This window comes from Triticum urartu, chromosome 2 (assembly GCF_003073215.2).
Source record: "Triticum urartu cultivar G1812 chromosome 2, Tu2.1, whole genome shotgun sequence".
Taxonomy (NCBI): domain Eukaryota; kingdom Viridiplantae; phylum Streptophyta; class Magnoliopsida; order Poales; family Poaceae; genus Triticum; species Triticum urartu.
This window is the reverse complement of record NC_053023.1, coordinates 665,368,972-665,384,257: the sequence shown is the minus strand read 5'-3', so window position 1 is coordinate 665,384,257 and position 15,286 is coordinate 665,368,972. Positions and strand designations below refer to the sequence as shown.

At 50.0% G+C, this 15,286-nt stretch overlaps 1 protein-coding gene across 1 annotated transcript; it reads left to right on the top strand.

Moving 5' to 3' along the window:
• The first annotated feature begins 13,008 nt into the window (after positions 1 to 13,008).
• On the top strand, positions 13,009 to 15,157 carry LOC125537745 (malate dehydrogenase 1, mitochondrial-like). The gene is made up of 4 exons (XM_048701063.1): positions 13,009 to 13,125; positions 13,817 to 14,009; positions 14,108 to 14,274; positions 15,125 to 15,157. Exons 1-4 carry the CDS (start codon positions 13,009 to 13,011, stop codon positions 15,155 to 15,157), a joined length of 510 nt encoding a protein of 169 aa, XP_048557020.1.
• Positions 15,158 to 15,286: the final 129 nt, after the last annotated feature.

Genomic DNA, 15,286 nt, shown 5'->3' with positions numbered 1-15,286 from the left:
GCCGTCTCAATTTCTCGAAGGTGCTCATAGTTTTCCGATGATCCTGGCTTCCTAAATGAGCAGCAGGCGCTGTATCAGACCATCCATAGGGCCCGCGAGGCCCTCTCCGTTGTCCTTCGAGTTGTTGCGCTCGCCGTGGCGCCGAGCATTGTTAACATCGTCAACGAACATGAGGATTCAGGAGATGACTTTATTTTGACTGGATGACACTAGGGACCCACTAGGGCCATAGCCGTACATACGCAAGTGCCTCCTTATTATGTAGAACTATATTTTTTTTGCTTTCTCTTGGTTTCCTGACATCACGGTCCCACACCATTGTCAACCTATGTAGTCAATATAAACGAGAGAATTGCACAAGGTGCAGCCGACAGCTGGGACCAAGCAGCTCGAGCAGTGTTTGTGTTTTTGAGGCGTGAGCACTACAGAGTTTTTCTTGACGATGATTTCGTTGTTGTTCAGAGGAGAGCAGGGTATTAACTGGGCGGGCTGTGGCCCATCTAGCCCAGGCCAGATATCCAGCCCATATACTAATTTTTTCAAGATGAAAATGGCTAGCCCAGCTATACGTCTTTTTGAGGAATACCCAGGCAAGGTCAACTTGTTATTCTCCGCCCCGCTGGGCTGCAAATCTTTCCTAGGAGGGATGCATTAGGCTTAACAGGAAAATGGGCTTTAAAAAATAATAAATGGGATGTAATTATAAAAACTGCGCAGTAACTATAAAAAAATGCACCAAACACGAAATTAGTTTATAAAATATTATTTATGGATTTTGAAAATCTTAAATTTTCATTGTTGCGCGAGCAATGTTTCGTGGATTTTTACGTAATACAAATTTATATTTAATATGACTAGAAATTTCAGGATAAAAATATTTCAGATCCCATCAAAATGTGGGAAATTTTATTGAATTCTGTCTTCAACGGTTGGTTGAAATTATTAATCGTTGTCCTAGCTAGAAAATGGGTTGTACTTTTAACAAACTGTAAATGGGCTGTTGTAAATTCCATTAGAATTCAAAAATGGGATGTACATTCTTACAAGGCACAAATGGGCTATAAGTTCTCTGCCACACACTTGTGGGCCTACTAAGTGACGCATCCCCTAAAAAAATAAGTTGACACGTATGCAAGGCTTTGTCAACTTATTATAGTCAACACACGGTTCTAGCAGCAGTGGCCGTTGGATGTCTATCCAATGGATGTCGTGCTTCTTCTTCAATCTCGGATATTCTTAGCTTCGGCCGCCCAAAAAATGATTCCTCCCCCTGACATCTGGGGTGCACCGTTTCGGAGGCTGACCTGTGGGCCTACTAAGTTGGAGCGTACCAAGGGCTTTGTCAACTTAGTCAATATAAACGATTCTAGCTTCAGTGACCGTACGATGTCCATCCAACGGTCATAGTGCTTCTTCAACCTCTGGTCTTCTTGGTCCAGCCACCCAAAGCAGTGCTGGTCGTGCCGCCTGCTCCTGCCTCCCGTGGCCGGCTGTGCTGCCGCGGAGGCCTCACCGCCCCCATACTACTCCCACCGTTGGCCAGGCCATCCCTCCACTCACCCACACCCCCTGTTATTCTGCGGCGACGACAGCCTCACACCGCAGCCGAACCAGTGAACCCTCATACTCCTCTCCGTGCGGGCTTCCACTGTTGCGTCTTCCCCGGCTCCGCGTCATCCCCTTCCTAGGCCTCGCCGTCATCCACTGCCCTGGTGCTCTCGGCGCGGCGTGGTCAACGTGGTCAACGACTGACTTCCACCGGAAGAGTACTGTACGTGGAGAGGCTGATAGCTGGGTCCACGACGGCCGCAAGGAAGTACCTCCTTATTACGCACAAAATAATTATTCCTCCACCTGACAGCGGGGACCCACCGGACGGGCCACCTTATTTCGCGAAAAAAAACGTTCCCCCCTGACTGCTGGGACCCACCGGACGGGCCACCGTATTTCGTGAAAAAAAACGTTCCCCCCGCTGTCAGCTCGGACCCACCAGAAGTGCCTCCTTATTACGCATAAAAAATGAATACTCCCCCTGCTAGCTGGGACCCACCTTGGTGGGAGGCTGACTTGTGGGCCTACTAAGTTGACGGGGACGGAGGGCTTTGTCAACTTAGTCAATATAAACGATTCTAGCTCTAGTGACCGTACGATGTCCATCCAACGGCCGTAGTGCTTCTTCAACCTCTGGTCTTCTTGCTCCAGCCGCCCAAAGCAGCGCCGGTCGTGCCGCATGCTCCTGCCTTCCGTGGCCGGCTGTGCTGCCGCGGAGGCCTCACCGCCCCCTACTATTCCCACTGCTGGCCAGGCCCTGCAGCGACGGCAGCCTCACATCGCAGCCGAACCAGTGAACCCTCATACTCCTCTCCGTGCGGGCTTCCACTACTGCGTCTTCCCAGGCTCCGCGTCGTCCCCTTCCTAGGCCTCACCGTCGTCCACCGCCGTGGTGCTCTCCGCGCGGCGTGGTCAATGTGGTCAAGGAACGATTTCCATCGGAAGAGTACTGTACGTGGAGAGGCTGACAGCTGGGTCCATGGCCACAACCCAGTTTTTTTGTGATTTGCCAAGTAAGTCGCTTTGTCAGGCCTGTTGGGCTGCAAATCTTTCAAGACGAGGAGAGCTTTCATTCGGCTGGCCGAGAAAATGGCCCATCAGTAATGAGAAATGGGTTGTACATTTTTAAAACACATCAAACTGGCAATTAGTTTCAAATATCTTTTTTTTCATTTCGAGATTTTAAATTACATTAATTTTTATGCGTGGAGAATTTGTTGGATTTTATATTGACATACATTTATTTTCAAAATCAGTTTGAAAGTGAGTCAAAATTTCGGGATTAAAAACAGTTCGGACCGCACCGAAATATGCAAAATTTCATATAATTTTTTAACCGTGGCCACAATATGGGCTGTAATGCTAACAAAAAGAATATGGGCTCCAAAAAAAACTTAATAATTAGCAAATGGGCTGTAAATTATTAGAAATAATGGCAGATGGGTTGTATGCTGTTTTCCACAAATTTGAGGCTTTCCTAAAAAAAAGGTTGACGCACAAGCAATGACTGTTGGATGTCCATCCAGCGGCCGTCGTGCTTCTTCAATCTCTGCTCTTCCTGCTCCAGCCGCTCAAACAAGCGCCGGCGGGACTGCCTGCTCCCTCCTCCCCGCGGCTGGCTCTGCTGCCGCACAGGCCTCACCGCCCCACCGTACTCCCATCGCTGGCCTAGCCATCCCTCTACTCACCCACACCTGATGTTATTCTCCCGCGACGGCAGACGAACCAGTAAACCCTCGTACAGTCGTACTCCCCTCCGTGTGGGAAACAACTGGCAAGTCTTCCCTGCCTCCGTGTCGTTCCCTTCCTAGGCCTCGTCATCGTCCACCGCCCTGGTGGTCTCGGCGCGGCCTGGTCAACGTGGTCAACGACCGACATGCATCTGAAGTGGACTGTACGTGGAGAGGCCGATAGCTGGGTCCACGGCTGCACGCAAGGAAATGCCTCTTATTATGCGCAAAATAATGATTCCTCCACCTGACTTCAGGGACCCACCGAAAGGGCCTCTGTATTTCACGAAAAAAACATTACTGCCGCTGACAGCTCGGACCCACCAGCTATATCTTGGCACGCAAGGAAGTGCCTCCTTATTACGCACAAAAAAATGAATACTCCCCCTGTTAACTAGGACCCAGTATAGTGGCAGGCTACCTTGTGGGCCTACTTAGTTAACGGGGACGGAGGGCTTTGTCAACTTAGTCAATATGCACGATTCTAGCTCCAGTGACCGTTCTTTGTCCATCCAACGGCCGTAGTGCTTCTTCAACCTCTGGTCTTCTTGCTCCAGCCGCCCAAACCAGCGTCGGTCGTGCCTCGTGCTCCTGCCTCCCGTGGCCGGCTACGATGCGGCGGAGGCCTCACCGCCCCCTTATCACATCCCTAGCTTTACCTTGCACTAGGCTAGCACTTGTGTGTTGCATCATGTTTAAATTATGTAAAGTTGAAATGGGGATTGGTCAAACCCTAGCAGCAGAAAGAATTCAAATAGGTTTAAATAAAATCTGGTGCAAAGAACCCAAAATGTCATGGAAAATGTTCATGATTTCTGATAAAGGTGAAAACCTCTGCCAAAAATGATGAGCATATTTCTTGGCCATTTATGGATTTTTGAGTTAAATCATATTGTATTTGAATTGGAGCATTTAATGCCTATAAATATTTTAAATGCTTCAATACTTCTGAAAACAATTGGGGGCTGTTGGAAATAATTCAAATAGTGCCCACAATTTTTGTCAGGATTTTACAAAATGAGTTAGTATTTTTACTAATTCAAAACAGATCAAAATAAATAGAAAACAGAAACAAAATTAGAAAAGAGAAAGGGAGAAAGCACTTACCTGGCGCTCACCTGGCAGCCCATCTGGCCAGCCCAGCCCACCAGGGGTAGGGAGGTCTTCTTCCTCCTGCCAGTCGGATACACAGCGCGTGCCCGACGCGCGCACGGCCACCGCACGCCACCTCCTGCCTCCCTGCTTGCTCCCGCGACCCCTGGAGACGCCACGCAGACCCCCTCGACTCTCTCTGACCCTCCCTCGCTCTCACCCCCTTCCCTGGATCTCTCTCTCGCGCATCTGAGCAAGCTCGTCGCCGCCGATCACTACTGCCGCGGCCACCGTCTCCGCCTTGCCCCTCTGACGTGCCTACGAGCTCCGCGACATCATCCTCGTCATCTCCACCGAGCCAAGCAAGCCTGGGCGCGCCATAGCGTCGTCGTCACCACCGTCTTCCACCTCGGGAGCCGATCATCACCGCCGCCGATTTGCCATCGTCCGCGCCTCCCCGAGCCCGCTGAGACCGTCAACGACCTCTACGTGAGCCCCTGCTTCGAACCCCTCTTCTCCCCCACGCGTTTGCACCCTCTAGGCCATAGTTCCACCATGGCCGAAGCTCGCTTCCGCTCGAGCTTGTCGCCGGCGTGGCCACCGTCACCTAGAGCCACAGCCGAGCGCGCCACCGTGCTTAGAACGTTCCCAGGAGTCCACCGCGACCACCCGCGGCTCCTGCCGTTCCCTACAACGTCGATTCGTTCAACGCCCGAACGCCGGCCGCCGCACTTGCCGTCGCCGCCATCGTATTAAGCCACCTCCGGCGAAGCTGAGGGCACCACCCGACGCGCGCGAGCTCCAGCTACTCGTGGATGGGCTCCGCCGTTGGTTTGGTCGCCGGAGAAGCAATCCCGAGCACCACCGCCGCGCATGACCTCGCCGGCGACCAGTCGCCGATGGGTTTGACCCCAGTTGACCGGGGGTTTGACTCCCATCACTTACTGACGTGGGCCCAGGCCCCTAATTAATCTAGATTTAGGATTAAGTTAGTGCTAACTAACCCTGTCAATTAGCCTGGAAACTGACGTGCGGGTCCCACCAGTCAGTTTTGACCTGGAGCGCCCCGTTGACCGGTGATGTCACCCTGACGCAGAGCTGACGTAGTTATACATTTTCTGGATTAAAATAAACCAAGAAATTCCAGAAAATAGTATAAACTTCTAAAATTCATAGTAATTCAACCGTAACTCCAAATCAAACAAATTATATATGAAAAATTATCAGAAAAATCCAATCTATCCATCTGTACCATTTTCATGCATGTTAGAACAACTTACAGCCACTGTTTATGACAATTTGAATAAGTGAGTCAAAGAGTTTAGTACGTCACCCAAACGCGAATGCTGGAAAACTTCTGCGGCACTAAATTTGAAAATCGATAAGCGATCCAGCTCGGTGTCCGCAGGTGCATCTGGTCCGGAACCTATGGCCGGATACGAGTCTAGAGTCCCATTGGCGCAAGCATTGCAGGGTGTCGACTCCGTGTGCGGCTCCAACGCCGTAGGCTTCGTGGCTTTGAAGGGCACGATCTGCCTTGGTTCTGAAGCCGTTGCAGCAGTAGGATCCGTCTTCTGGACGTAGTCCGATAACAGATTTAAGTCATGTTCCTCGATGCACGGGGAAGCAACTATCGTGGTCTCAAATCCATTGAAGATCAAGTCTCCACGGATATCTGCGACGTAGTTCAAGCTTCCAAACCTGACCTAGTGGCCAGGGACATGGCTATCGATCTGCTCTAGATGGCCAAGCGAGTTGGCCCGCAGTACGAAGCCGCCGAACACAAAGATTTGTCTAGGGAGAAAGGTTTCTCCCTGGACGGCATCTGTCATAGCCCTAGAATTTGCTTGTAGCTATTTACCTGAGTGAGCATCATGCATCATGTCTAAATTCTGAAAGTTGAATTGAGGTTAGTTGAAACCCTCATAAATCACTTCAAAAATAATCAACATTAAAATCTTTTCAAAGAAGTCCAAGAAAATGTTCCTCTTAGTCTCTGAAAATATTGGCAAGAGGTAAAACTTAAAACAATATTTTTGGAATCTCAGAGATATTTATTTTGGGCCTTTGAATTAATTCAATAACTAATTGCATTGGATATATATTCTTTATATAATTAATATATGTCCAATAATTCTAGAACATTTTATGTGGTTTGTTATATTTTAGTTCTAGCCACATAATTATTTTCAGGATTTTATAAAATGGTTTAGTATTTTTACTAAACCAAAACAAAACAGAACAAAATAGAAAAACTGAAACAGAAAACAGAAAAAAAGAGAGAGAGAGCTTCCCTAGCGCCAGCAACCGGCCCAGCTCCTGTGCTGGCCCACCTGGCGGCCCAGCCCACCAGGGGCAGCCTCGTCTTCCACCTCTTGCCAGTAGGTAGAGGAGAAGCTGGGCACGGTGCACGCGCGCGCCACCTCCTCCCTCCCAGCCTGCCTGGCTCCTCCTCGATGCACCAGACGACGCCACGCAGACCCTTGGACCCCCTCGACCCCTCCCCTCTCTCCCTGCCTCGTCTCTCTCCCTCTCTCTCCCGACCCGAGCGCAGTCGTCGCCACCGACGAGCACCGCCGTGGCCACAGCCACTCCCTCGCCCCTCTGTTGTGCCCACGAGCTCCACGCCGTCTTCCTCGCCCTCCCCACCGAGCCACGCCCTGCCGGGAGCCCTGCAACGCCGTCCTCGATGCCATCTTCGTCCTCTGCACCGACGGCCGCCGTTGCTCGATTCGCCACCCACTGAGCGTCCCCAGCCTCGCCCTCGCGCTCGTTGGACTCACGGTGAGCCACTGCCCCGTTCCCCTCTTCCTCCCATGTCATTTGATCGCCCTAGCCACTGTTTCCGCCGGACCAGAGAGCTCACCGCCGCCCAGCCATGTCGCCGCCGTGGACACCGTCACCTATAGCCGCAACCGAGCGCACCACCGTGCTCAGCGAGTCCGCAGGACTCCGTAGCAACCCGCAGCTCGTCCTCCCGTGCACCAAAACACTGTGTCCGAGCGTGCCCGTACTCCAGCCGCCGCGGAAGTGCTCGCCGTCATCAACTCTGGCCATCCTAGCTGCTGCTGCTGCCACCACTAGATGCGCGAGAGCGCCAGCAAGCCGTAGCAACAAACCACGCTCAAAACGGAGCCCTATAGAGCATTCCCGAGCCCCTCCGCCGTCTCTGGCCTTGCCGGCGACGAGCGTCGGGTTAACTCCGGCGAGTTTGACCCGGGTCGACCCTGTTTGACTTTCTCCTGGGTCAATGACAGGTGGGGCCTAGCCGGCTAATTAATCTAGGGTTAGTACTAATTATAATTAGTTAAAACTAATGACACTGACATGCGGGACCCACTGTCAGGTTTGACCCCGGTCAGCCGCAGTTGACTTGCTGACGTCATGCTTACTCAATGCTGACGCAGTATTTGTTTTCTGAAATTAAAATGAATCAGAAATGATTTATAAATTCCAGAAAATGCCCAAAACTTCTAAAAATCATAGAAATTCAACCGTAACTTCAAATGAAATAAATTATATATGAAAAATTATCAGAAAAATTCAAGGAATCCATCTGTACCATTTTCATGCATGTTTGAGCAAGTTAACCTCACTGTTTAGGATGAAACATGATTAGTGCAAATTTCATAATAGGTTTGGAGTTGGAATTTGATATAGTTTTGAATTCCACTTCAATTTAAATGACTTTCTGTTGCATTAGCCCAAATCACAACATATTGCCATGTCATGATCATGCGTCATATTGTTGCATTGCATTGATTGTATTCTTCCTTGTTTGCCAGTAATTGCCCCCTCTCAGTAGACGTTGTTTTCGACGACGTGATCGATGAGACCGATGAAGAGCTATTCTATCTTCAGAAGTGCCAGGCAAGCACAATCCCCTTGTTCATTCCGATACAAGCCCACTCTCTCGCTCCTGCTCTCTTTTACTGCATTAGGACAACAACGATTCAACTGTACATGCTGTGGTAGTTGAACCCCTTCCTTTGCATGACCTGTCATTGCCACAGTAAATAGATGAAACCCACTAGCATGAGTAGGAGTTGTTTGAGCCCTAATGTGCCTACTCATTCATGCTTGTTTGTCATGCCTGCTACTGCTTAGAGTTGAGTCAGGTCTGGTTCATCGGGGATGAATCGGAGGTGTGTAAACATGTCCTACTGTTGAGAGCTAAGTGTGTGAACATGATTTGGTAAAGGTAGCGGTGAGAGGCCATGTAGGAGTACATGGTGGGTTGTCTCATTGAAACCGTCCTCAGGAACTGAGTTCTGTGTTTGTGATCCATGAAACAGTTACTACCACGCATTGGGCCCGAAACCAATGGACCCTCTCGGCTTCTTGATCACCCTTGTCCTCTGTCCAGGAGTTGCAACTAGATTCTGGTGTTTATAGGATATGTGTTCGCGGCCGTGCGTAGCGCTGACCCTAGGGGTGGGCTATGATGCGGTAGATACACCGTGGCACGGTGTACCGGGCGCCCGTTTGGTGTCTTGGGAACCCTGTTCACATCGTTCGGGGCCGTATGTGGAAACCTCGGCCGGACTCCCTGTGGATGGAACCTGGATAGGCGATAAACCTGGACTAGAGACTTGAGTGTTTAGGTAGGCCGTGGCCGACACCCTCGTTGGGCTTCCGCTTGAAGGTTGCCGAGTACATGTCGTGTAAACGGCGGTAAGTGGTGAGAGCGTGTGTGAAGAAGTACACCCCTGCAGGGTTAACATCATCTATTCGAATAGCCGTGTCCGCGGTAATGGACTTCTGGGTTGCCTATAACAGTTCATAGACAAGTGAAAGTGGATACTCTAAAATGCGCAAGATAAGCGTGAGTGCTATGGATGGCCTTCTCGTAGGGAGACGGAAGTGGATCCATAGTGGTGTATTGATTTGGTGAATATGTGGACTCGTGTGCGCCATGTCAAAAGAGTTGCTTGCAATCGTAGTTCAGGTTAGCCACTAAGTCAAAGCTGGCTTGCTGCAGTTAAACTCCACCACCCCCCCCCCTTGTTGATACCGATGCATATGTAGCTAGTTCTGATGTAAGTCTTGCTGAGTACCTTTGTACTCATGTTTGCTTAATTTATGTTTTGCAGAGAGACTTCAGTCTCGCTAGTAGTTCCGCGTGGACTTCGACGTTTAGCTTGATACCTCAGCTACGATCTTGTGCCCTCGGCAGGATCTGGTAGATAGTCAGGCTTCTCAGCCTTTTTCATTTGTAGATGTCTGTACTCAGACATGTTAAGCTTCCGCTTGTGCCTTGATTTGTATGCTATGTTTGTTGGGTCATGAGACCCATGTTTGTAATTTCTCGCTCCTCGGAGTCTAATGAATAAATACTTAAGTCGTAGAGTTATGTTGTGATGCCATGTTGTATTTACACATATCGAGCATATTGTGTGTATGATTGAAATGCTTGGTATGTGTGGGATCCGACAATCTAGTTGTTTATCCTTGGCAGCCTCTCTTATGGGGAAATGTAGTCTAGTGCTTCCATGAGCGATAGTAGTCCGCTACAGCCCGGTTCACCGGAGTCCTGCTAGCCCAGCACTACTGCTCAGGACACTTGACTGGCCGGCATGTGTTTCACTTTGTTCCTGTGTCTGTCCCTTCGGGGAAATGTCACGCGGTGACATCCGGAGTCCTGGCTAGCCTGCTATAGCCCGGGTTACCGGAGTCCTGTTAGCCCAGTGCTACAGCCCGGATTCGCACGCTGCTGACTGACATGCTCGAAGTTGATTCATGTATGCCTGTCCTCATGGGTTAGTGCCGCTTTGGGTTCACGACTAGCCATGTCGGCCCAGGTTCTTTGTCATATGGATGCTAGCGACACTATCATATACGTGAGCCAAAAGGCGCAAACGGTCCCGGGCCAGGTAAGGTGGCACCCGTGGGAATACCGTGCGTGAGGCCGCAAAGTGATATGATGTGTTACATGCTAGATCGGTGTGACTTAGGATCGGGGTCCTGACAGCATCATTACTGACGATCCAAGGGGCCATCGAATCCTTTCGTCGACGGCACAGTGGAACTCTCAATGAAAGCACCAATGTCGGTGTCAAAACCGGCGGATCTCGGGTAGGGGGTCCCGAACTGTGCGTCTAGGATTGATGGTAATAGGAGACAAGGGACACGATGTTTTACCTAGGTTCGGGCCCTCTCTATGGAGGTAATACCCTACTTCCTGCTTGATTGATCTTGATGAATATGAGTGTTACAAGAGTTGATCTACCACGAGATCGTAGTGGCTAAACCCTAGAAGTCTAGCCTATGAGTATATGGTAATGAATCTGTCCTATCCGGACTATGCTCTCCGGTTTATATAGACACCAGAGAGATCTAGGGTTACACGAGGTCGGTTACATAAGAGGGAATCTTCATAATCAATCGCCTAGCTTGCCTTCCATGCCAAGTAGAGTCCAATCCGGACACGGGTATAGTCTTCGTGTCTTCGTGTCTTCATAGCCCATCAGTCTGGCCCAATGAGTAACAGGCCGGACGCCCGAGGACCCCTTAGTCCAGGACTCCCTCAGTCGGTAACATTGCCTTCCATTTTATATCTGCTTTAACAGCATGTTGAAACCAACACATTCAAGCTATCATTTGGAGATGATGTTGTTTACCTTTGCTATATTTGTTGGATGTTAAGATTGTTGTACTTATCATGCCTTTCCACTACTTATGCAGGACAACAACGGGAGTGTCCACCATTTCCCGCCGAGGTTAGCTTCATCCCTCAGCTTGTACTCCCCCCGTCGTTCCATAATGTAGTCCATATAGATCCAGGCCTGGACACTAGTTAGCTTCTAATATTGACTTGTTGCTTGTCGGTACATATGCCCTTAGCAAGGATCCATGCATCGACCCTTTTTGCGTATGGGGCAATGGGATATTGATGAACAAGCATCAAGTGAGGAAACTGATAAGGATTATTAGCAAAAAGATATGAATGGTGGCAAGCAAATTATTTGTTTATGCTCTATCCAACACAACAGTGAGCTGTAGGATGGTAACTACAAACTCTGCAGCCTTCTCTTTTTACTGCCCATAATGAGTTGTTAGACAATAATGTCTAAATCTTTTTCGTTCTCAGTGATTCCCCAAGCAGTTCACTCAAGATTACCTCGCAAAGTACATGATTGGTGGACACACAATGAAGGTTAAAGTATTTCATCTAGACTACAATGAGCATCGAGAAGTCCTAATGAAGACAGTGAAGGATGGACGGGCAGCCATCACAAGGGGTTGGCCTAGAGTCGTGCGCGCCTTACGCATGGAGGAGGGCACAATATGGGCATTCTGCTTCACCTTATCCAGCAACCAGAATGTCTTTCGCCTCTCTCTTTACAGTCTTTAGTACAACTGTGGTTCATCATTCTTTACTTGGTGCTTCTGTAGTTCTTCAGTATATGTACCTGTGCGTTGAATTATGGATTTGTGGTTGAACCTATATTTGTAATAAACATGGTTGGATATGAAATAAGTGATTGCCTACTTTTAAATTCAAAACATGTGACTTTTAAATTAGGGATTAATTATGGATTAAATAGGGATTACACTACACACGGTTTGCGAAAGAGAAACGTCTGCGATATACGTGGAGTTCAAACACGTTTCTAGGATCCACTACGTGTGCGATCAATCTCCACTGCACACATGACTTTCTCTTGAAAATAGTTTGCGTTAGGCCACCTTGCGCAAATGTTTATCACATAAAAAGTGTGTGTGATGAATAGCCTTTGCCACACAGTTTCTTCTATGCACCGTGTGTGATGCATTCAATAACGCAAATGATAAAATTATTAATATCGTGTGCAATGCCAACGCTATCACAAACGATTTAACAGGAAAAATTATGTGTGATGTACTTGTGAACGGAAACGTTTCCCTTCGAGCGACTGTGTGGGATGTACATACAAACGGAAACGTTTAGCGGGGACTGACTGTGTGGGATGCACTTGCGACTGGAAACAAGTTCGTCGTATAATTGTATTTTTTAGCTCTACTGTACGTATTTCCGTATTTGAGCGCTCGCGGTCGCACATGACCTCATTTTGCCGAACGTGTGTGCCGGGAGGGCATATCCCCGACGTTTTTTGGGTCGTGTGGGAAGGACCCCCCCCCCCCCGCTATCGCCCACACTCACTTGGCGACGGTTCCAAATGCCGTCGCGGAAAGGGGTTAAAAACCGTTTGTTTAGGACCGACGCGCACCAGTGGATAGCTCATTTCTGAGAAAACTTTTTTAAAAGAATTGCTTTATTACAAGGTTATTATTTATCCTCGTAAATTGGTCACATATAATGACACGATGCGAAGGTTTTTCAATTTTTTTTAATTTTTCATGCCCATTTCAAAATGAGGTCAAAACGGCGGCATGACCGTTTCTAGCTAGTGGTTGAATCTTGGAAAACTTTTGGTGTTTCTCTAATTAAATAGATACTTTTGTACCCAAAAATTATTTTTGGAGGGAACGGTACTACTACTACTTATTAGGAAATTGATGTGGTCAGGTTTTTCGTTATTCGAGGGAACAATACTACTACTTATTAGGAAACTTAACAAACATTGTCAAAAAAAAGAGAAGCAAACTTAGCGTCGGGCGTCGTGGTACTGCGTGGGATCTCCTCGACGCTGCAATGGAGCTTCGCCGAGCGTCGTGCTGCGTTGGAGCTCTTGGCACGCCGTTGAGAGCTGCAATGGAGCTTCGTGGGGATGTCATTGATGCTGCGTTGAAGCTTTTCACGCTCGGTGCTGTCATGACATATTTATGTGATCGAATGACCGCCAATGCACAGATCGGGCGGCTAGCTAGGCGGATGTTTTCTAGACAAAATCATCTGGCTGACTGGTAGTTGTTGCTTATTGTTAATCGATTACGACCAATTTAGATGGTCATAGCATCATTAAAGCATGTACTTCGTTCTGATTGGTCTATGGGCATGTCATGCGGATCAAGCATCAGAGACCGTCGGATACTCCCAGATCCAACGGCCCACACCCACTCACTCTCTCACCCCTCGTCCCACCCGCAGCCCAACCACCCAAACCCTAACTCAGATCCCCTCCCACTCCAGCCACCGCTGCCCCCTTCTCCCCAGATCTAATCCAAGTCCCCCTCGTCCATCGTCCCCTTCCTCTGGTCACCATACCAACCTCGCCACCGGCCTCACTCTCCCCTCTCTCTTCTCCGCCCACCCCTGGTCCTCCCACCACCTGAGCGTGCCACCCACAGCATCCACAGAGCCAGAACCCCTCGCCCTCCCGCCCCCGGCCTCCATCTCCATTCCTACGTGCGTCGGCCACCTCCCTCCGGTGGAGCTCGCCGCCGTCCATGGACTTCCCTCGCCAAGCCTTCCTCGTCTCGCCCCTCCCCTTCACTCTCCATCGACCACACTACAGCCGCTGCGACACACACTAGAGCTCAGTTCGTCCGTTCGAGCTTAGAGAGGAGAAGATGAGGATGTCGCTGCTGAGATCTGCGTCCCAACACCTACGCCGCCGCCGCGACTACTCCTCCTCCGCCTTGCCAGAGTGGAAGGTGGCCACCCACTCTTCTTCTCCCTCTCCCTCTACGACATCGCCGCCACGCCCGGCATCGCCGCCGACGTCTCCCACATCAACACCCGTGCGCTGGTATGTCCGTACCCAGTCTCCCTCCTTCCCATTCGGCTACCTATGCTCACTTCGCTAGATCTGTGCGTGAATGTACTATTTGTCTGATGCTGGTGCTGCAAGTGAAGGGCTTCGTCGGGGACGACCAACTCGGGGAGGCGCTGGAGGGCGACAACCTCGCCATCATCCCCGCCGGGGTGTCCCGCAAGCCCGGCATGACCAGGGATGACCTCTTTAAGATGAACACCGGGATCGTCAAGGGCCTTTGCACCGCCATCGCCAGACACTGTGTAATGCCCCAAGACCGATGTGCCAGGTGTCGTCCAGTTATTCGTTGTTGTTGCCTTGTCTTTTTCTTGCGTGTTGCATTTCATCATGTCATCATGTGCATAGCATCATCATGTTTTCAAAACTTGCATCTGTCCCGGTCTCCTCGTCCTCTCCGTTGTCCGTTCTGAACCCAACCACACTTGCACACGCCCGCGGCATGTCTGAAATATTATTTTATAAGTGGCCGGGAAATGTTCTCGGAATGGGTTGAAAGTTGGCATGCGGTGTTGTTTTGTTGTCAGTAGACCGCCTGCCAAGTTTCATCGCATTCGGAGTCCGTTTGACGTCCCAACGGATAAATATAGCGGCAATAGTAGCCGGTCTAACGTCGGACGTTTTCGGTCTCCGGAAACAGTCGCCGGGCCTCCCTCTCTTCTCTTCTCTTAGCTCGAGACCGTCTGCACAGCCCACCTAGTCCATCCTCCTTCCCCTCTTCGCTTCCGGAGTTGCCCGATGCGATTGCACGGTCCGAAACCCTCTCTGCTCAGCGCATCAAACCCCCTCGCGCGCGTGTCCGAAAAATTGTCCCGGAGCCGACCCGGACAGTCGTCACCGTTGGATCCGGATCATCCCCAAACGTCTACAAAACATCACCGTTTTCTTATTCGGACTCCCTAGCTATTTTAGTCGTGACCGTCCGATTACGATCAGAGGGATCCGATAGCCCCTAACTATTTCCACCTGCCATATATAAACTAGTTCCAACCCTAATAATCAGGAGCCTTGTCCCATCCATCCCATCATGCGGCGCCACTCCTCTTCCTCGGGATCCAAGCCGGCAGCCACCCTCTTTCCTTCCCTCGTTTTCAGCATCGTACCAACCCGAGCCCGCACCCGATCTAGATCCTCTCCCGCCTCCGACCACCTTCCGGGTTTTGCGACGCCGCTCAAATCCTGCAGGAGCGCCAACGCCACCAAGCCATTGCCCATCGTCCTCTGCTTCACGCTGCCTCTGGCGAACAGAGGCCCCGC

Coding starts and splice junctions, on each gene's coding strand:
- LOC125537745 (XM_048701063.1), top strand. CDS start 13,009: ATGGAGCTTCGCCGAGCGTCGTGCTGCGTTGGAGCTCTTGGCACGCCG. Junction 13,126..13,816: donor AGCTTTTCACGCTCGGTGCT/GTCATGACATAT, acceptor GTTCGAGCTTAG/AGAGGAGAAGATGAGGATGT. Junction 14,010..14,107: donor CAACACCCGTGCGCTGGTAT/GTCCGTACCCAG, acceptor TGGTGCTGCAAG/TGAAGGGCTTCGTCGGGGAC.